General features: G+C 38.1%; 1 protein-coding gene across 1 annotated transcript in view; it reads left to right on the forward strand.

Annotated features, from left to right (window-relative positions):
- Positions 1-23,963, forward strand: part of LOC100374620 (uncharacterized) — a 36,579-nt gene extending 12,616 nt beyond the window's left edge. Inside the window, exons 4-13 of the mRNA XM_006815358.3 lie at positions 7,819-7,908; positions 8,349-8,478; positions 8,577-8,702; positions 13,090-13,243; positions 14,223-14,329; positions 14,608-14,752; positions 16,286-17,613; positions 19,452-19,819; positions 20,643-20,819; positions 21,629-23,963. Of these exons, the coding sequence (XP_006815421.1) occupies positions 7,819-7,908; positions 8,349-8,478; positions 8,577-8,702; positions 13,090-13,243; positions 14,223-14,329; positions 14,608-14,752; positions 16,286-17,613; positions 19,452-19,819; positions 20,643-20,819; positions 21,629-22,426 (3,423 nt within the window). The 3' untranslated portion in view covers positions 22,427-23,963. The remainder of the gene's footprint in view (positions 1-7,818; positions 7,909-8,348; positions 8,479-8,576; positions 8,703-13,089; positions 13,244-14,222; positions 14,330-14,607; positions 14,753-16,285; positions 17,614-19,451; positions 19,820-20,642; positions 20,820-21,628) is intronic.
- The last annotated feature ends 476 nt before the right edge of the window (positions 23,964-24,439 follow it).

The raw sequence follows: 24,439 nt of genomic DNA on the forward strand, positions 1-24,439 counted from the left end.
CTGTGCATTATGGGTGGAGTGCTGCTCAATGCAGACATTGTAGACACTCCATAGTTCTAACCAGAGTATGCTGACTGTGCATTATGGGTGGAGTACTGCTCAATGCAGACACTGTAGACACTCATTCATAGTTCTAACCAGTGTATGCTGACTGTGCATTATGGGTGGAGTACTGCTCAATGCAGACACTGTAGACACTCATTCATAGTTCTAACCAGTGTATGCTGACTGTGCATTATGGGAGGAGTGCTGCTCAATGCAGACACTGTAGACACTCATTCATAGTTTTAACCAGAGTATGCTGACTGTGCATTATGGGTGGAGTACTGCTCAATGCAGACATTGCAGACACTCGTTCATAGTTCTAACCAGAGTATGCTGACTGTGCATTATGGGTGGAGTGCTGCTCAATGCAGACACTGTAGACACTCATTCATAGTTCTAACCAGTGTATGCTGACTGTGCATTATGGGTGGAGTACTGCTCAATGCAGACACTGTAGACACTCATTCATAGTTCTAACCAGTGTATGCTGACTGTGCATTATGGGTGGAGTACTGCTCAATGCAGACACTGTAGACACTCATTCATAGTTCTAACCAGAGTATGCTGACTGTGCATTATGTGTGGAGTACTGCTCAATGCAGACACTGTAGACACTCATTCATAGTTCTAACCAGAGTATGCTGACTGTGCATTATGGGTGGAGTACTGCTCAATGCAGACACTGTAGACACTCATTCATAGTTCTAACCAGAGTATGCTGACTGTGCATTATGTGTGGAGTACTGCTCAATGCAGACACTGTAGACACTCATTCATAGTTCTAACCAGAGTATGCTGACTGTGCATTATGGGTGGAGTACTGCTCAATGCAGACACTGCAGACACTCATTCATAGTTCTAACCAGTGTATGCTGACTGTGCATTATGGGTGGAGTGCTGCTCAATGCAGACACTGTAGACACTCATTCATAGTTCTAACCAGTGTATGCTGACTGTGCATTATGGGTGGAGTACTGCTCAATGCAGACACTGTAGACACTCATTCATAGTTCTAACCAGAGTATGCTGACTGTGCATTATGTGTGGAGTACTGCTCAATGCAGACACTGTAGACACTCATTCATAGTTCTAACCAGAGTATGCTGACTGTGCATTATGGGTGGAGTACTGCTCAATGCAGACACTGTAGACACTCATTCATAGTTCTAACCAGAGTATGCTGACTGTGCATTATGTGTGGAGTACTGCTCAATGCAGACACTGTAGACACTCATTCATAGTTCTAACCAGAGTATGCTGACTGTGCATTATGGGTGGAGTGCTGCTCAATGCAGACACTGTAGACACTCATTCATAGTTCTAACCAGTGTATGCTGACTGTGCATTATGGGTAGAGTGCTGCTCAATGCAGACACTGCAGACACTCATTCATAGTTCTAACCAGTGTATGCTGACTGTGCATTATGGGTAGAGTACTGCTCAATGCAGACACTGTAGACACTCATTCATAGTTCTAACTAGTGTATGCTGACTGTGCATTATGGGTAGAGTACTGCTCAATGCAGACACTGCAGACACTCATTCATAGTTCTAACCAGAGTATGCTGACTGTGCTTTATGTGTGGAGTACTGCTAAATGCAGACACTGTAGACACTCATTCATAGTTCTAACCAGAGTATGCTGACTGTGCTTTATGTGTGGAGTACTGCTAAATGCAGACACTGTAGACACTCATTCATAGTTCTAACCAGAGTATGCTGACTGTGCATTATGTGTGGAGTACTGCTCAATGCAGACACTGTAGACACTCATTCATAGTTCTAACCAGAGTATGCTGACTGTGCATTATGGGTGGAGTGCTGCTCAATGCAGACACTGTAGACACTCATTCATAGTTCTAACCAGAGTATGCTGACTGTGCATTATGGGTGGAGTACTGCTCAATGCAGACACTGTAGACACTCATTCATAGTTCTAACTAGAGTATGCTGACTGTGCTTTATGGGTGGAGTGCTGCTCAATGCAGACACTGTAGACACTCATTCATAGTTCTAACCAGAGTATGCTGACTGTGCTTTATGGGTGGAGTACTGCTCAATGCAGACACTGTAGACACTCATTCATAGTTCTAACCAGAGTATGCTGACTGTGCATTATGGGTAGAGTACTGCTCAATGCAGACACTGTAGACACTCATTCATAGTTCTAACCAGAGTATGCTGACTGTGCATTATGGGTAGAGTACTGCTCAATGCAGACACTGTAGACACTCATTCATAGTTCTAACCAGTGTATGCTGACTGTGCATTATGGGTGGAGTACTGCTCAATGCAGACACTGTAGACACTCATTCATAGTTCTAACCAGAGTATGCTGACTGTGCATTATGGGTGGAGTGCTGCTCAATGCAGACACTGTAGACACTCATTCATAGTTCTAACCAGAGTATGCTGACTGTGCATTATGGGTAGAGTACTGCTCAATGCAGACACTGTAGACACTCATTCATAGTTCTAACCAGAGTATGCTGACTGTGCATTATGGGTAGAGTACTGCTCAATGCAGACACTGTAGACACTCATTCATAGTTCTAACCAGAGTATGCTGACCGTGCATTATGGGTGGAGTACTGCTCAATGCAGACACTGCAGACACTCATTCATAGTTCTAACCAGAGTATGCTGACTGTGCTTTATGTGTGGAGTACTGCTAAATGCAGACACTGTAGACACTCATTCATAGTTCTAACCAGAGTATGCTGACTGTGCATTATGTGTGGAGTACTGCTCAATGCAGACACTGTAGACACTCATTCATAGTTCTAACCAGAGTATGCTGACTGTGCATTATGGGTGGAGTGCTGCTCAATGCAGACACTGTAGACACTCATTCATAGTTCTAACCAGAGTATGCTGACTGTGCATTATGGGTGGAGTACTGCTCAATGCAGACACTGTAGACACTCATTCATAGTTCTAACTAGAGTATGCTGACTGTGCTTTATGGGTGGAGTGCTGCTCAATGCAGACACTGTAGACACTCATTCATAGTTCTAACCAGAGTATGCTGACTGTGCTTTATGGGTGGAGTACTGCTCAATGCAGACACTGTAGACACTCATTCATAGTTCTAACCAGAGTATGCTGACTGTGCATTATGGGTAGAGTACTGCTCAATGCAGACACTGTAGACACTCATTCATAGTTCTAACCAGAGTATGCTGACTGTGCATTATGGGTAGAGTACTGCTCAATGCAGACACTGCAGACACTCATTCATAGTTCTAACCAGTGTATGCTGACTGTGCATTATGGGTGGAGTACTGCTCAATGCAGACACTGTAGACACTCATTCATAGTTATAACCAGAGTATGCTGACTGTGCATTATGGGTAGAGTGCTGCTCAATGCAGACACTGTAGACACTCATTCATAGTTCTAACCAGAGTATGCTGACTGTGCATTATGGGTAGAGTACTGCTCAATGCAGACACTGTAGACACTCATTCATAGTTCTAACCAGTGTATGCTGACTGTGCATTATGGGTAGAGTACTGCTCAATGCAGACACTGTAGACACTCATTCATAGTTATAACCAGAGTATGCTGACTGTGCATTATGGGTAGAGTACTGCTCAATGCAGACACTGTAGACACTCATTCATAGTTCTAACCAGAGTATGCTGACCGTGCTTTATGGGTGGAGTACTGCTCAATGCAGACACTGTAGACACTCATTCATAGTTATAACCAGAGTATGCTGACTGTGCTTTATGGGTAGAGTACTGCTCAATGCAGACACTGTAGACACTCATTCATAGTTCTAACCAGAGTATGCTGACTGTGCATTATGGGTAGAGTACTGCTCAATGCAGACACTGTAGACACTCATTCATAGTTCTAACCAGTGTATGCTGACTGTGCATTATGGGTGGAGTACTGCTCAATGCAGACACTGTAGACACTCATTCATAGTTTTAACCAGAGTATGCTGACTGTGCATTATGGGTAGAGTATTGCTCAATGCAGACACTGCAGACACTCATTCATAGTTCTAACAAGTGTATGCTGACTGTGCATTATGGGTGGAGTACTGCTCAATGCAGACACTGTAGACACTCATTCATAGTTATAACCAGAGTATGCTGACTGTGCATTATGGGTAGAGTACTGCTCAATGCAGACACTGTAGACACTCATTCATAGTTCTAACCAGAGTATGCTGACTGTGCATTATGGGTAGAGTACTGCTCAATGCAGACACTGTAGACACTCATTCATAGTTCTAACCAGTGTATGCTGACTGTGCATTATGGGTGGAGTACTGCTCAATGCAGACACTGTAGACACTCATTCATAGTTTTAACCAGAGTATGCTGACTGTGCATTATGGGTAGAGTATTGCTCAATGCAGACACTGTAGACACTCATTCATAGTTCTAACAAGTGTATGCTGACTGTGCATTATGGGTGGAGTACTGCTCAATGCAGACACTGTAGACACTCATTCATAGTTCTAACCAGAGTATGCTGACTGTGCATTATGGGTGGAGTGCTGCTCAATGCAGACACTGCAGACACTCATTCATAGTTCTAACAAGTGTATGCTGACTGTGCATTATGGGTGGAGTACTGCTCAATGCAGACACTGTAGACACTCATTCATAGTTCTAACCAGTGTATGCTGACTGTGCATTATGGGTGGAGTACTGGTCAATGCAGACACTGTAGACACTCATTCATAGTTCTAACCAGAGTATGCTGACTGTGCATTATGGGTGGAGTACTGCTCAATGCTGACACTGTAGACACTCATTCATAGTTTTAACCAGAGTATGCTGACTGTGCTTTATGGGTGGAGTACTGCTCAATGCAGACACTGTAGACACTCATTCATAGTTCTAACCAGAGTATGCTGACTGTGCATTATGGGTGGAGTACTGCTCAATGCAGACATTGCAGACACTCGTTCATAGTTCTAACCAGAGTATGCTGACTGTGCATTATGGGTGGAGTACTGCTCAATGCAGACACTGTAGACACTCATTCATAGTTCTAACCAGAGTATGCTGACTGTGCATTATGGGTGGAGTACTGCTCAATGCAGACACTGTAGACACTCATTCATAGTTCTAACCAGTGTATGCTGACTGTGCATTATGGGTGGAGTACTGCTCAATGCAGACACTGTAGACACTCATTCATAGTTCTAACCAGAGTATGCTGACTGTGCATTATGGGTGGAGTGCTGCTCAATGCAGACACTGTAGACACTCATTCATAGTTCTAACCAGAGTATGCTGACTGTGCATTATGGGTAGAGTGCTGCTCAATGCAGACACTGCAGACACTCATTCATAGTTCTAACCAGAGTATGCTGACCGTGCTTTATGGGTGGAGTACTGCTCAATGCAGACACTGTAGACACTCATTCATAGTTCTAACCAGTGTATGCTGACTGTGCATTATGGGTGGAGTACTGCTCAATGCAGACACTGTAGACACTCATTCATAGTTCTAACCAGAGTATGCTGACTGTGCATTATGGGTGGAGTACTGCTCAATGCAGACACTGTAGACACTCATTCATAGTTCTAACCAGAGTATGCTGACTGTGCATTATGTGTGGAGTACTGCTAAATGCAGACACTGTAGACACTCATTCATAGTTCTAACCAGAGTATGCTGACTGTGCATTATGTGTGGAGTACTGCTCAATGCAGACACTGTAGACACTCATTCATAGTTCTAACCAGAGTATGCTGACTGTGCATTATGGGTAGAGTGCTGCTCAATGCAGACACTCATAATATCATTATTGCTGATATTTCATCGTTTCTGAGTAAATTTGAATATTCATGATTTTGTTCACTGTTGATTACAATTACATGTTGATCTTGACCTTGTCTAACTAGGACATTAACACTTTACTTTTCACCAGCTTCTATAATATGATAGAATTGGACTTTGTACACTACTGGCATTTGTTATTGTTGTTCATAATGGACTTTGTTCATATTTATAGTTATTACACACATTAATCTTTAAGCATCTGATTACATATACATGTGTCAAAGATTGTGCCAAGTCGTAGATGCGGTTTTGAGATTATGGTGATCCTCTTTTTAGGGTGACGACAATTGGCTCTTAGTGGTAGAAAATCATTTGACTGTTAATGTGTAGTGGGTATTTCAACACAGTGTTTGTTTCTAGTCGTGTTGAATTCAATCAATGAAAAATAAATTTTTGTCTATATTCATGTTCATGTACGTGCTATGCATATCAAGTATTATCTGTTATTTTTAACCTGGACTTTGAAACTTGTGTCTGTAAACACATCAATTCAGTTTGTGTATCTTTAGTCACATGTAGATTGGCAAGACTTAAACAAGGCATGCTTGTTTCTGTGATTTGTTCGTTTTCACCTTTCAATACTGTTCTTATTCATTGGATCGTTTTGGAATCTTTCAAAGCAGTTACTAACATTTTTTTTTTAAATTGATCACATTTGTAAGGAAGGAAGGAAAAAATAACAAAAACCTTTTAAACTCATTTTATTTTCAGTCTTAAAATAAAAACAAAAATACAAAATAATTGTGTTAACAAGCGTAACATGTAACCCAAGTTAGGATATACAACAGTAAGAGTGACCTGTCATTTTTAATATGAATAGAATGTGTACCAATTTTTACATGGTAGTACAGATGCTTAACAGGTTGTTTTCAGCAACTAATAGTACTAAAATGCTAAAATCGTCCCTCAGAATCTAGGTCACTGTTCTTCATTTCATTTAATATTTTCAAGTTTTGTCATTTTATTCTGTATAGGCGAGATATGACTTTTGCGGCCAAAGTCGTATGGTGGCAGTGCCTGGGATTTAGAGGATGCATTAGTTGTAAGACCGAGGCCAACAAAAGCTGTGTCCAGTTCATAATGGATTTATTATATAACTTATAGGCTTGGTTGTATAACAGTAAATGTGATTGTTTGTTTGTTTGTTTGTTTGTTTCAGTTATTAATCTAACACTCATAGTGTTGATTAATGTTTGTGTGTTGGACACCAGAACATCAACAAGATGCACAGGCATTCTAAAATTACATCACTATGGCAACTCAGAATGGGTAACCTTTTGAATGTGGTTAGATTTCTGCCTTAAATATATTTCTGTAACAGAGAGCAATTTGTACATGTAGGTAATTTGGTCAATGTGTTTTCAAGGGGGCCCACATATTAATTCTGTATTGTCAAGATCCAAACAAATTTGTTACTATTTTAAATATAAAAGAGGAATGTGTAATAATATTAATAATAATAATAATAATAACTTTATTGCATCTTTAGAAATACAATGTTTCTATCAGTTAATGGCAATAAAGATTAGTTGTGATAATTACAACTATAAAAGGAAAGAAAATTGTTAATGGGATAAAGCAAGTGTTACATATCAAATGTCATTTTCATTTCTTGATTGAAATGCATTATGAATATACAGTAGTTGCCAATCTTTTTTATTATTACATCATCTTTTGGAGTCATCAAGAAATTAAATTTCTGGAGATCATTGTGCGTTTCTTGTAGAAACATAATGTCTTGTATGATTTGTGTATGTCCAAAAGTTATTATTGAGTTGTATTCACACTCATGTGACCTCATTCGTCCTAATCAATATGACAATTTTGAGTTAAAATAATAAAGAAAACACAATTTCCATTTTCTCACATGTATTTTACATAATCAGGGTTTTGTATCAACCTTATTTTAACTTCTCTACACAGTATTTACAGGTAGATCATATTTTTCTTGTGTTGTAGTCACTTGGTGGATTCCTCTTTATAGTGTCCAGGAAAGGAACACTGATGTTTGTATCCAATGTTATAGAGAAGAATTTAGGTCATATACCAGTAAGTATCTGAAGTCCAAAATGGTGACTATTTATTTGGGTTCTGTACATGTGTAATTGTGTTCTGATTTGCATGACTGGCAGTCATTTTGGTATCAAACTAAAACTTGAATGTGTCAGCAACTGAGATGGTAAGCCACTTTCAATGAAACTGACAATACATATTGTGTTGCAGGTGCATGTTGCCATTTTATTGGGATCCTTCAAAATGGATGAGTTACTTCCTTACCACGATGTCTACTTATGGGCCACTGTACAATGTGTTTTCATGAAAACATAATTTTTTTTTTTGTTCATTTTGCCAAAAAAGCTATGATATGTACATTTATACCATAAAACATGATGACCAGAAACACAAATCTTTTATATCTGGACAGAACAGACATTATTACAAATATTTTATTCGTATTTGACATATTTTCTGTTCATATTTTGTAAAAGGATGAAATAATTGGACAGCCTGTGTGTAAAATTATTCATCCAGATGATCATGGAATCATTAGAATGCAGTTGTCACAGATTGATGAAACAAAAGACAGTTTATCTGACCCTCCGCACGTCCAGAAAACAGGTAAATGCAGGAAAAACCAAATTTCAGTTGAATTTAAAAACTTAGACTGAAACATCAACCCGATTTCTGTGACTGATTACAAATATGTTGTTTTACAGAATGTAGAAATGTGTCGTTCTATATTCGGATGAAACAGGTACGTGATCAGTCCAGTCCATTACCGATGTATGAAATGGTACACGTAGTCGGACAAGTTACAAAATCTTACAAAACAAAACATAAAGGTTAGTCAATTTACTTATTTCTTGACTTCCTTGTGCAGAGCACACAAAGGTTACCCTTTTACAGATTACCCTTTGCAGTTACCCTGTCTGTATGTGTGTATACATGTATTTATTTTTTTAACCATCATATCGAGAACCCAGTCATTGCATTTCAATGGAACTTAGTATATATATTAGATGCTTTGAGACAATACACAGAGGTGATTAGTTTTGAGTTAAAATATTTTCATATTAATGACCTAATTTGCATAATAATTTAATTACTCAGTTTTAAGCTTTTCCATCGATATCTCAAATCCTAATCATCACTTTTCAAACTTGGTATCATAAATTCTTTACGGCAATGTAAAGGCCTGAATGGACTTGAAAATATTAATAATAAATCAATTTTCAGCTTTTTCGACAATATCTTAAGAACCACAGATTTCAATGAAACTTGATGCAGAGATTCCCTGGAAGATAAGACAAATTAACCAGTGCATTATTGACAAAAGATATGACTAATATGTCAGATGACTATTAAAGCACTACTGCAGACAAGGACATGCAACCAGACCTATAATGAAGGCACAAGACATATGATTAACTTATCACATGACCATACATGTATGTGATCACAAATCCGCATATGTCATGTGACAACCACTGTCCACTTAAACCATGTATTTTGAACTTACAAAAGTGATGTAAACTGTCATTCACAAATATTTGCTGCACTTAAATGAGAACATTTCATTGAAGCCCTATGCTGCTGTATATATGCGTTCCGATCAAGCCAAGGTCAGCTTCATCAAACCTTCAGGGTTGAGCACTGATGGGATTGGGCCTGACATAGCTCTGACTGTGTAAAACCATGGTTGAGCACTGATGGGATTGGGCCTGACATAGCTCTGACTGTGTAAAACCATGGTTGAGCACTGATGGGTTTGGGCCTGACATAGCTCTGACCGTGTAAAACCATGGTTGAGCACTGATGGGATTGGGCCTGACATACATGTAGCTCTGACCGTGTAAAACCATGGTTGAGAACTGATGGGATTGGGCCTGACATAGGTCTGACCGTGTAAAACCATGGTTGAGAACTGATGGGATTGGGCCTGACATAGCTCTGACCGTGTAAAACCATGGTTGAGCACTGATGGGATTGGGCCTGACATAGCTCTGACCGTGTAAAACCATGGTTGAGCACTGATGGGACTGGGCCTGACATAGCTCTGACCGTGTAAAACCATGGTTGAGCACTGATGGGATTGGACCTGACATAGCTCTGACCGTGTAAAACCATGGTTGAGCACTGATGGGATTGGGCCTGACATAGCTCTGACCGTGTAAAACCATGGTTGAGCACTGATGGGATTGGGCCTGACATAGCTCTGACCGTGTAAAACCATGGTTGAGCACTGATGGGATTGGGCCTGACATAGCTCTGACCGTGTAAAACCATGGTTGAGCACTGATGGGATTGGGCCTGACATAGCTCTGACCGTGTAAAACCATGGTTGAGCACTGATGGGATTGGGCCTGACATAGCTCTGACCGTGTAAAAACATGGTTGAGCACTGATGGGATTGGGCCTGACATAGCTCTGACTGTGTAAAACCATGGTTGAGCACTGATGGGATTGGGCCTGACATAGCTCTGACCGTGTAAAACCATGGTTGAGCACTGATGGGATGGGCCTGACATAGCTCTGACCGTGTAAAACCATGGTTGAGCACTGATGGGATTGGGCCTGACATAGCTCTGACCGTGTAAAACCATGGTTGAGAACTGATGGGATTGGGCCTGACATAGCTCTGACCGTGTAAAACCATGGTTGAGCACTGATGGGATTGGGCCTGACATAGCTCTGACCGTGTAAAACCATGGTTGAGAACTGATGGAATTGGGCCTGACATAGCTCTGACCGTGTAAAACCATGGTTGAGAACTGATGGGATTGGGCCTGACATAGCTCTGACCGTGTAAAACCATGGTTGAGAACTGATGGGATTGGGCCTGACATAGCTCTGACCGTGTAAAACCATGGTTGAGCACTGATGGGATTGGGCCTGACATAGCTCTGACCGTGTAAAACCATGGTTGAGCACTGATGGGACTGGGCCTGACATAGCTCTGACCGTGTAAAACCATGGTTGAGCACTGATGGGATTGGACCTGACGTAGCTCTGACCGTGTAAAACCATGGTTGAGCACTGATGGGATTGGGCCTGACATAGCTCTGACCGTGTAAAACCATGGTTGAGCACTGATGGGATTGGGCCTGACATAGCTCTGACCGTGTAAAACCATGGTTGAGCACTGATGGGATTGGGCCTGACATAGCTCTGACCGTGTAAAACCATGGTTGAGCACTGATGGGATTGGGCCTGACATAGCTCTGACCGTGTAAAACCATGGTTGAGCACTGATGGGATTGGGCCTGACATAGCTCTGACCGTGTAAAAACATGGTTGAGCACTGATGGGATTGGGCCTGACATAGCTCTGACTGTGTAAAACCATGGTTGAGCACTGATGGGATTGGGCCTGACATAGCTCTGACCGTGTAAAACCATGGTTGAGCACTGATGGGATGGGCCTGACATAGCTCTGACCGTGTAAAACCATGGTTGAGCACTGATGGGATTGGGCCTGACATAGCTCTGACCGTGTAAAACCATGGTTGAGCACTGATGGGATTGGGCCTGACATAGCTCTGACCGTGTAAAACCATGGTTGAGCACTGATGGGATTGGGCCTGACATAGCTCTGACCGTGTAAAACCATGGTTGAGCACTGATGGGATTGGGCCTGACATAGCTCTGACCGTGTAAAAACATGGTTGAGCACTGATGGGATTGGGCCTGACATAGCTCTGACCGTGTAAAACCATGGTTGAGCACTGATGGGATTGGGCCTGACATAGCTCTGACCGTGTAAAACCATGGTTGAGCACTGATGGGATTGGGCCTGACATAGCTCTGACCGTGTAAAACCATGGTTGAGCACTGATGGGATTGGGCCTGACATAGCTCTGACCGTGTAAAACCATGGTTGAGCACTGATGGGATTGGGCCTGACATAGCTCTGACCGTGTAAAAACATGGTTGAGCACTGATGGGATTGGGCCTGACATAGCTCTGACCGTGTAAAACCATGGTTGAGCACTGATGGGATTGGGCCTGACATAGCTCTGACCGTGTAAAACCATGGTTGAGCACTGATGGGATTGGGCCTGACATAGCTCTGACCGTGTAAAACCATGGTTGAGAACTGATGGGATTGGGCCTGACATAGCTCTGACCGTGTAAAACCATGGTTGAGCACTGATGGGATTGGGCCTGACATAGCTCTGACCGTGTAAAACCATGGTTGAGCGCTGATGGGATTGGGCCTGACATAGCTCTGATCGTGTAAAACCATGGTTGAGCACTGATGGAATTGGGCCTGACATAGCTCTGTCCGTGTAAAACCATGGTTGAGCACTGATGGGATTGGGCCTGACATAGCTCTGACTGTGTAAAACCATGGTTGAGCACTGATGGGATTGGGCCTGACATAGCTCTGACCATGTAAAACCATGGTTGAGCACTGATGGGATTGGGCCTGACATAGCTCTGACCGTGTAAAACCATGGTTGAGCACTGATGGGATTGGGCCTGACATAGCTCTGACCGTGTAAAACCATGGTTGAGCACTGATGGGATTGGGCCTGACATAGCTCTGACCATGTAAAACCATGGTTGAGCACTGATGGGATTGGGCCTGACATAGCTCTGACCATGTAAAACCATGGTTGAGCACTGATGGGATTGGGCCTGACATAGCTCTGACCATGTAAAACCATGGTTGAGCACTGATGGGATTGGGCCTGACATAGCTCTGACCGTGTAAAACCATGGTTGAGCACTGATGGGATTGGGCCTGACATAGCTCTGACCGTGTAAAACCATGGTTGAGAACTGATGGGATTGGGCCTGACATAGCTCTGACCGTGTAAAACCATGGTTGAGCACTGATGGGATTGGGCCTGACATAGCTCTGACCATGTAAAACCATGGTTGAGCACTGATGGGATTGGGCCTGACATAGCTCTGACCGTGTAAAACCATTCGGCTGAAATCATGCCCTATCTCCTCTCACCATTGACTACTACATGTATGTTGCCACACTTTGCGGACAATTGTAGATGAATGAATGGTAACACCCATGATTGCAAAAATAAGAGCCGTTTGACTGCGACATTGGGCAATGATCATCCTGTTAATCAGTGGGAGGAGCAGTAGTTCGACCCGATAGAATACTGTTGTGTAAATGTAGCAATTGTAGTTTACAAATGACTCACTCAGAAACGTGTTAATGTATTAAGTAATTATTGTGTTAATTTTATTATTTTGTTATTGTTAGGAAGTCATTTTCCACTGCAGCCTGGAATTAGTATGATTGCTGTGGGACGATTACAGACTGAATTACGAATACAAGACATCATTTCAGCTCCACCTGAAGGGGAATACATAACAAGGCATGATATGATGGGAATTATTAACTTCACACATCCAGTGTAAGTAACTCTGAATTTATATTCTTTGAGTTTACGAAATTTATTAAAGTAGAATTGTGCAAGTATGTTTTATTGTTTTAAGTTATCAATTAATTTGTCTTTTGTTTTTCAATGTGGTGGTCGTCGCGCAGCGCATGTTCGAATTTCATTTAAATAAGCAATGTATTTTACACACGTTGTATACGTCGCTATGAGTCCCATATCGAACAGAACGCTGGACGACTGCCGCCCTTTAAGGTTGGCACACATCTACCAATTTTAATTGTGACTTTTCACATGCCACAATTTTTCACCCACCATGATTTGCAAATTTAATTTGTTTGCAACTGCCTCATACTTGCTTTATTTGTGGTCATCTGCATTTTTGTGCATTCTCTCTGAAGATGAGTTACAGGCTGCACATTTTGGGGGAGCAAGTGAATTATGTCTAATTATAAGATAAAGTTTATGTCATAATTGTCTATTAATGTCTTTGAGATCTCTTACTACAGTTGTGTAATCGTTCATTTTTCTGTGACAACAACGTTGTTTCTGCTATGTTGTCAGCTCTGCTGTTGACAAACTGCTTGTTCCCTGCCATTGTCCATCAATTTCATAAAAAGATCAGCTGTATATTGACTTAGATGGTTGTCGCTCAGATTTGTTGGTTTTGTGACGATAGGTTAAATTTAAATTTAAGGGAATATTTCTGCCATTCCTAGTAAAAAAAATACTATTTTTGACTTCTTTTCGAAAATGGCCAGCTCAGTTGTTTCTATATTTTACATGTAAATACCTTGAATGAACCTCTGGATTTGTTCATTTTGCAAAAATTGCTATTTTCAACATCTTCTGGAAATGACAATTCTTTAATGTCAATTCTCTATTTGACAATACCCATTTGTTCGCTCTAGAAAACAAAAATGATTAAGAATGTAAAAATTAAAAAAAAAGAAATGAAAAACAAATATATATTGAAATAAATTTCTTCATATTATAGAGCAAGCCGGCATACTGGATACATGCCTGAAGAAGTGGTTGGAAAATCAGCTTATGCGTTCCTGCATCAACAAGATGTTGTTGCCATGGAAAAATTGCACAAACAATGTAAGTATTGCAAGTAACTACAGTTATGCTATGATGTAGTGTCTTTATGATCTTTAACACTCAGTCATCCATCTTTGTTGATATTTACAATAAAATTGTCTAGATACTATCACTTAACATCTGACTGATTGTACATTTTCATGGATTCCTGTTTTTAATGTAGAAACTTCCAACAATTAATAAATGAATTGTGACTGTTATCACCAATAAGCTGTGAATAATTTCCATTATAATTGTAACATAATAGAAATTAACATATAAGCTTTCCTTTCACTCAGTATTCAGTGATGGAGTTGTTCACCTAGTTGGTAGAACATGCAGTAAATTTGGTGAAACTATCTATGAAAAAATGTATGGTTACCTGTGTGTCAACAAATGTACAAAGAAACCAGAATATATTATCAGTGTGCACCAGATTATAAGGTCAGTGTTTTGATTCCTTGTACAAATATCACTCTTTGTCTGTCTGTCTGCCTGTCATTTATTGTAAAAAAAACATTGTTTCAACTTCTTTTTGTAAACTACTAGCTCAACTGCTTAGATACTTGGTATGAAGGTACCTTGGTTGGACCTCTGTCTGATTTGTTCATCATGTGACGACTTCTTTAATTCTCTATTTTTTGCAAATAGTTTAGTTATTTATGGTAAAAAATTGCTTGGATACTTGGTATGGTTTGTAAAAAGATAATAACAATTGTAATTACCATAGCAACAACTATATAAACTACCATGGTTTTGAAATAGAAAGAAAGTTATGGTGACAATAACCATAGAAAATAGTTCTGTTTGATATGGAACTCATAGCGACGTACACAACGTGTGTAAAATACATTGTTTGTTTACATGAAATTCTAACACACGCTTCACAACGTCCACCTCATTTTAATATTTCATCGTAGAACATTAATTTTAATTTGTTTTGAGGAAAACAATCTGCAAAGACAGCTGATCTATTTCAACCATGAGGTGACTTGTTTCTCTAATATTTGTTATTCGCTGTCTAGGCTCTTATACTATTGAATAAAATAAATTTAAGAGAAAATCTTCTGTATTCAACGTGTCCGTCAGTATTAGTTTTACTTCCCTGTTGATTTGACTAAAATGTTCCAATCACCTAATCATAACAAAACAGCTTATTTAGTAATGTTCACAAAGCAGTATAGCAGTAATATTTTATATGAAGGTACCTTGGGTGGATATCTATCAGATTCATTTATTTTGTGACAATAATTTAATTCTCTAATTTTAGTGAATATTTTCTTCTTGAAAATGACTACCAGTATCCTGATTAGTTTGATAAAATATATGTAGGTATTTCTCTATTTTTAGTTCCCATTCGGATGAAGTCTGAAAACAGGAAATTACGTTTTGATCTTTGACCTCATGTGTGTATGGGTCTCCAGCAGTATCTCCAGCATGCCTGGACCAATTACAATCAAACTTCATATACCCATCACGTCTCTTGGAATACATATACATGTCATTCGCGATCTGATTCAAAATGGCCAAATGGCGACCATTTTTGTGCTAAAAATATATCAAAATAAACATTCTTCCATTCTGAACCAGATCTTGGTTGTGTATGAACAAATTTCATTCAAACTTAGTACATACATTAGATATGATAAGAACTTGAGGCATGTCATTTTGTTTTAACAAATTCTTCACAGTCATATCTCACACATTCCCTGACCAATCATATTCAAACTTTAGATATACATTATGTTGCACATTTGACAATCCAATACAAAATAACCAAATGTCAGCTATTTTAATGTTAAAAATCACCGAATCACGTCATGTATGGGTTTTTCATTTAAACTTGGTACAAACATTGGACAGTATGAGATCCTGGTGCACATTTATTCAGAACAAATTCAAAATGGCCGACTGATTGTCAACAAATGCTGTTCCAGAGTAATATGACCTTATGATATCAACACTGTTTGTTTATAGTGCTGAGGAAGGCAAGCGCCTCATTGGCCAGAGAGCAATCAAACAAGGCGATGACAAAGTGTCTGACGATGATAATTATGATAACGATGATGATGTGAATGATGATGAAGATGACAGCATTGGCCATGCCAAAAAAGACTCCACAGATTCTGAAGGAAAGGGTAATCCAGATAAAGATGGTGATGGTACTGATGACAATACCATGGAAAAAGATGAAGCAAATGATGAAGAGATTTTTCAAAAGATGAACGATGACTGTCAGGTGCAAGAGATATCGTGTTCGGATAAACCTACAACTGATAAGGATACTGTAAAATTAAAACATGCAAAGCGAGAATGTGATGTGTGTGATAGTCATCTTAAACATCAGGTACATTCTTTAGATAAGCCAAATACCAAGGAAACCACTTTAGTTAATCCAATTACCATGGAAACCACTGTAAAAACACTTGATGAGAACGATAATGACACAAAAGACAAATACGGAATAATCAGTATTGACAATCAGATTCCTAAGATGACATCTTGTGAAAGTTGTTTGAATAATCAAAATAAAATAACTAGATTTGGGGGCTGTGCAGTACAGTCCACATGTTTGATGTCACAATATGACGGAAAAACTTTGCCGGAAAATCTGTCCATTTTGAATGATGAGTGCTGTGTTATGTCATTGCTGAAAACTAATACCATTCAGGAATGTACCAAATTACACTGCGGAGATCCAAGATTAAGTGATGCAGTTGCCTGGACAACAGATGATTCTGATTCTCCTTATGTAGACATTTGTGACTGTGCCACTGAAATGAACACAACTGATTCCTTAAATATGGAATACTGTTTATCGAAAAGTACGAAACCCAGCGATATTGGCCCCAAAATGAATGATGACGAGTACACCACCGATATTGAAGGTACATTCCATGTGACAGAAGTCACTGGAACTGAAGATGTCACTCAGCATTTTCAAAAGTCAGGAGATAGCTGTGTTACTGCCAATATAATGACACATACAGTGGCAGAATTGAATGAGAATGAATTCAAACTAGGCAATACTGCCCTCTATGACCAATCATGTAATACAAACAAAGTTGGAGAGAATAACAAGACATATCAAAAAGCAACAATCGATAAGCGTAAACTTGATGATGCTGACATTTGTGGAGAATTGGTAGATGGAGATACAGTTTGTATGAAGACAAAGAAATTAAAATGTGATAAGGAGGATTCTACATTGCCATCTACACCAGACATGATAATTGGTGATCAGTCCTCGGTTGTCGACAACAAAGTTATTGACACCAGTAGCCATAGCTCTATCCAGAATATAGGTAAGCATGACAAGCCCACATGATTTATACCAAGATAATGATATGATATGATATGATATGATATGATATGTGTCATGATATGATATGAATCCATACCATATGCATGTCAGTCAAACCATTGGTGACGTAGAACGCAATGTATGACAATATTTGTTAGTTTCTTATCAGGCTTAGTCTGAAATTGGGACTAGAGCTTTTGATTCTGTTCGTCCATGCGTTGAACATTATTACCTGGTAGTGACATTATTCATGGTGGGTTACTGGTATACTTCATTTTGTTTCTCAATTTGATTTATACTGGCTGACTGGTTGTCTTTTATTTGTATTTTCACTTTTTCATAAGCATTTCTCAGACATACATTTTACGGATTTCTACCAATTATTAAAGTAGGTTTAAAAGTAAGACATAATGCACATCCGTTTGTTTGTTTTAAATTCCCCGTTTTAGTTGCAAAAACATTACAACTTTTCATAGAATGTTTCTCAAGTATTTCTGGCCTGGCATTATTCATCTAATCATTGTATTCACCCATGGTGAGCTATTGAAGCTTGTCATTTGTCTTCCCTATTTTTTAGTCCCCGTTCGGACGCAGTCCGAAAACGGGGACTTATGTTTTGACCTCCGTGTGTCCGTGCGTGCGTCTGTGCGTGCGTCCGGACCTGTATCTTAGAAATGCCTGGATTAATCACAATCACACTTCACACATACATCATACATGATATTATACATATGCACATCAATTTGTTTCACGATCTGATTCAAGATGGCCGAATAACAGCCATTTTTGTGCTAAAAATCATCAAAATCAAGCATTTCTCGGCTGTTTACAGATGGATTTTGTTCAAACTTGGTATATACATGAGACATTATAGGACCTTGATGCACATCATTTTGTTTTACGATCTGATTCAAGATGGCCGAATGGCGGCCATTTTTGTGCTAAAAAATCGTAAAAATCAACCATTTCTCGGCTGTTTACAGATGGATTTTGCTCAAACTTGGTATATACATTAGACATTATGGGACCTTGATGCAAATAATTTTGTTTTTCAGATAAGTTTCAAAATGGCTGACTGGTGGCCATTTTGTATTAATGAATGTGGTTCTCGTGCCATATCTCTGACTTGCTTTCACTGATTATGTTCAAATTTTAAATATTCATTATACATCATGTCATAGATAGACAGATATATTGATTTGACTATCCTATTCAAAAAGGCTGAATGGTGGTCATTTCTGTGCTAAAAAATCATCAAATATCAAGCATTTCTGGCATTTATGGGTGGATTTCGTTCAAACATGGTACATATATTAGACATTACGGGTTCCTGATGCTCGTCGATTTATTTTTCAGATTGGATTTAAAATGGCTGACTGGCGGCCATTTTGTTTCAATGATTGGGCTTCTAGAGCCATATCTCTTAAATGCTTTGACTTATTATATTTAAATTTTATATATTCATTATACATCATGTTATATATACACATGTATTGAAAATGACTGATTTTGAATGCTGTTCCAGAGCAATATCTCTCAATATGGACAAGTACTTGTCTCTCATGTATTCCACCAAATTCTCAGATACACTTTCACTCATTTCATATAAATTAGGTACAAATGCGAGACATAATGGTGTGAATATTATTTTCAGTTTTATTGAAACTTTTGAGTCCTCACTAATTCATCCAAATACAGACAGTCATTAACAATGACTTTTGGTCCAAAATTAAGCACTAAAAATATGGTTGTCATGGTTGTTATTAAATATATAATGACCACATTTGTCTGGTTGATTTGTATCATTTCATGACATCATTGTGGATTTTATTATTTCAGTCACATCTGAAAAAAGCAAGATATCTACCTGCATTTTGAAAGAGCCGGCCATGACTAATCAAATGGCTACTCCAGCAACAATGAATGACGGTATTTCACAGGATTCTAGTCACAAGAACAGCTCCAACAACAACATCCAGAATACTTCAGCCATTTCCAAAGTACATCAGTCTTCATTACTTTCCCTTATGAAAGACACTGAAAATGACATTGTTTTGAATCTCTGTAATGATGTCATCAGTACGTCAGTGAAACCCTCAACTAGCAGACGCTCTCGCTGTAAACCATACAGTCCCACAACCAAAGCTAGAATCTTAAAATCTTCAATGCAGTACAGACCAGCTGTATCTACATGGAAAAAAATACAGGTATTTATCTAGTGTTATATAAGCTTGGTTTTTTTGGCCTGTAGCATGATATGCAGATTGTACATACAAGATATTTTCCTTCAATATATGGTTTCTGCATCTATGCACACAGGTTCAAAATTAGTTCATCTATAAGAAATTATGTGTTTCATTTAAGCCTTGTTTGGACACAGCAAATTGTGTACTAAAACTTTTTTGGATAAAAATATCACTGGTAGCATAGCATAGTTGTTGTATGTAGCATCAGACTTATGATCAGTAGATCCAAGTTCTATTCCTACCATAAGTTGAAAATACATTAAATTGGGTCAACCCCTCAATGGGAAAGCTAAATCTACTGGCAATGAGAGACAACAGTGATATTCAATGTCGTCTAACACAAAAAATTGAAAAAAAATTTTAGTGACAAAACATTGTTTTCTATTCAGAAATTTAATGATATTTGGGACAGTTTACGCATTTTAGCCCTGCTGTTGACTTTGTGTGTTTGGCTGGCGTCTGCATCAACTAGTCTGATTGCTTTGATACTTTGGGTAGACCTGTCTTAGATTTCATGATGATATCTTCAATTCTCTAATTTAGATGAATATTTTTGTCGTTTTTGGTAAAAAGTGATATTTTTGACTTCTTGTTGAAAACTTTAAGTTTGATTGCTTTGATATTATACATATACCGGTATGTACCTCAGGTGTACCTCTCTCACTCAGATTTGTTCATTTTGTGTTGATATCTTCAATTCTGTAATTGGAATGTGCACTGCTAACAGCGGAGCTAGCCAAGAGACTGCTTGTTAATGTATATATTCAACTTTTTTTTTAAACAGAATCTTACGTCCCAGGCAGCACAGAGGAATGCACAGATGAACCAAGAATTACAGCAGAAAAATCTACATTTGAAAATAGCAATAGAAAATCAGTTGCGAGAAATCAAGAAAACAAAAGAAGAAATCACAAAACATTTAGTGAAGAATCCCAGCCTGGAAAAACTTGTTGATATGCAGGTACATGAACCTTTTCTAGTATTTGTCGTTGGACGACCAATGATATACCTTGTTATATCACAGAAACATGTTGCTAGGGACATAAGCTGAATAAATTTTAAGACCAAAAATGCTTAAAATTTCACATTTTCACCATTCTGGAACTGGATCTCAGTACTGTATGGACAGATTCTGTTCAAACATGGTACAAAATCTGAACATAATGATGCACATCATTTTATATTTAGATTGGATTCAAAATGGCTGATTGGACCAATCAATAGACACATCACACATTAGGTCATATATATATAAAATTCTATATTAAAAAAATTAAATATATAATTATGTATATCATGTCTATAATATAAACAGGGACTATGTAGTTAAAAAAATAGTAAAATGATTCCCAAAAAGATGACAAACTTCGTTGTTTTCACAAAATATAGCAGTTTTTAACACTATATAAAATATCAATCAGGTGTCCCACTTGATTTATATTTGCATTAAAATTTGTGCCATGGTGTATCAAGATGGCTACCCAGAATTAGAGTAAATCCGAAGCTATATAAATATTGTGTCTGATTGGCAACCCTGCAGTGACATCTAAGAGTTGGACCAATCAGAGAGCAGCTTATTTATATTATTCAATACATCAAATTTTTCCTTGAATATATGTTTTGACTCAACTGAAGAATTTATCAAATTATTCTAGAAAAGGAATTCCTAACATTGCCTTAATTCAAGTAACATATTCTTAATCCTCTTCACTGAGGATACTCCCAAACCACATTGTTGAAATAATTCATATGATGTTTTGGTTTATGTAGATACTGGATGTTGAGAAACAGAGACAGCAATTGAATGCTATGGAAGAGAAATTGTCCCAAATGAATGGAACAACAACAAAATCACCCTACTGTGACAGCAACTACTTTGACAGTGAATGTGTGGCACATCTTTTAAAACACACCTCACCAACAAACTATGTTCATCGACCTCCACAAAGTTTGGAAGCCACTACGACTGTACCTGGAGTAATGCCTGACTTCTCACAGAACACGTCTATCACTGTCTCATATCCACAGCTTACAAGTTATCTGCTGTCACCTGGCAACCATAATAGTTTTTGTCATGATGTTGGCATGGCAACACAGATTGCCTCACCACCAAATGTTGCCTCATCTACACAAGTTAGATTGACTAATGCCGAAGTTGTCACTGACCACCCAGTCTTAAATTCAAAGCAGGCTAGGGAGCATTTCCATAAGAAATCATTGGACTTCACAAAATTTTCAGACCAAGACAGATCTTCGTTCCTCGCAGAGTTACAAGAGCAAGCAGCACAGAGTCCTTCTTTCCCCATAGAACCTGTAAATACATCTTTAGTCAGATCTCTTGTGTCGCAGTATGATCAACCAACCCCTCAACAACAAATGATGCCTCAGCATTCAGAATCACTCTGTGATACATACAATACAGACGAACAGGGTTTCAGTGAGCATATACTGAGTATGTTGAAAGACACAGACATTGAAGGTGTTATCGGCACTATAGGAACCTGCCTTGATAAAGACAACCATGATATATGGTTCACAGACTATGATGGTCAAAAAGTTGATATCTAAACTGTATATCACATGACTTATTGAGGAAGCTGATTAAAGGTTGTCATGATAATGTGTATTCAATATGGGTCCCATACTACAAGTAGCAACATACTGTATGCATATGGGTCAGTGTGTTATTTACTTACACAGTTCATTTGACTGCACATGGTAGCCATGACTACTGCCCATTAGAAAAGTGAAATGATTTAGTACCTTGCTTAATGTTATTGTATATTGTAATGCTAGAAAATATAATGGAAGTTTCTAATGCTGTATTTGCTCTATTTGAAGTGTTTCTACGGTCAAAATATTTCAATATTTCCACATATAATAAATGCAATTTTTAATAGAACAAATACGGTATATACATGATATATTATTATTTTATGCAGTAAAAAGAAGAGGTAGTTGTTCCATGTTTTCTCAAAACAACAAAAGTCTACTTACAAAATTTGTGTTGTTTATTAATAGTATATAAGTATGTATTTGATGTATGACATAATAGAACAATTAATATAAAAAAGTTCATGGTTTGTGATACTTTTAAAAATGAGTTTAATTGTCCATTACTAACATATACAAAGCGTACAAATCTTATCTTTTTATTTTTCTCTCAAACAAGTGTGATATGGGTTGGATAATCTTGTTTTGTAATCTTATAAATATGGCAAACATTTTTGTCAAACATAAATTCTAAACCTTGAACACTTTCACAGCCATTCTATGACATCACTATGACATCACTATGGTGGTGATTTTAAAATTCTTGTATGATTATGACAGTATAACATCAATTATCTTACAAATTAATTCCTATTTAATCAATTACTACACGTTGTACTCTTTTGTAGCAATCTACCTTTTTGCAATTTATCTTCCATGAACATTTTAGTTGTTTCTTTGTTTTCAATTACACGTGTTATTTGTATGCAATAACGCCCTTTGAACCCTTTTTCATGTTTTTTTTCAACAATTTTTATGTAGACCTGCAATAGAAAATATTATGTCCGTGGTCCCAAAAAAACATAGAAATTATAGAAAAATGTATAAAAAATTGCAAAATAGCATGAAATGTAATGGCATTCAAAGACTTATTAGATTTTTTGGCTACATGTTTTTTATTACTCTTGAGAAAGCAATGAATTACAATGATAGTGATCATATAATATATTTAGATGTAAATTTGTCTTTGTTTCCAGAGTGTACATATATTTTTGCCATTTTAAAACTATTAATCAGAAGAAGCTCTTGTTTTGCATGAGTGTTTTATTGTGGTCAAATTCTAAGTATATTTTATATGTAAATTATCAAATGGTGTGAGAGAATACATACATGAAGATTTTTGCCATCACCTCTATTACCTGTTCAGTGAACATCTATTAAAGAGCACCCTCTTGGCAATTCAACTTAACACCGTTTTGTTTTATTTCTTTGCCAAAAAATTACAGTGACACGATTGATCACATGTTTTACAGACACGCCCAATAAGATGTATATGTAATGAACCGTGCTTGGCTTTGCGTTTAAATCAAGTTAATAAAACTTTTCTCATTCAGTTTATGCCTCCATGTTTGATTCCCGTGTGCGAAGCACACAATGGGAGTCTTTGCAGTTAGTGTGTCTGTATGTGTGTGTGTGTGTGTATGTGTGTGTGTCCGTCTGTTCCACTGATATCTCAAGAACCATAAATTGATTTATGATGAAACTTGGTGCATAGATGCTCTGGGCCAATGCGCAGATTTGATTAGGTTTTGGTAAAAATCCATGCATATTAATTACCTAATTGGCATGATAATTAGCTGATTTTTAGCTGTTCTATGACTGTTCCACTGATATCTAAAGAACCACTCATTGGATTTTGATAAAACTTGGCACATAGATGCTCCAAACTAATGCATAGATTTGATTAGTTTTGGGTAAAAATCTGTGCAATATTATTAACCTAATTTGCATAATGATTAATCAATTTTCGGCTTTTCCACTGATATCTCAAGTACTAATCATCACATTTCCATAAAACTTGGTACATAG

The sequence above is a fragment of the Saccoglossus kowalevskii genome, chromosome 4, assembly GCF_978046115.1.
Source record: "Saccoglossus kowalevskii chromosome 4, keSacKowa6.1, whole genome shotgun sequence".
Taxonomy (NCBI): domain Eukaryota; kingdom Metazoa; phylum Hemichordata; class Enteropneusta; family Harrimaniidae; genus Saccoglossus; species Saccoglossus kowalevskii.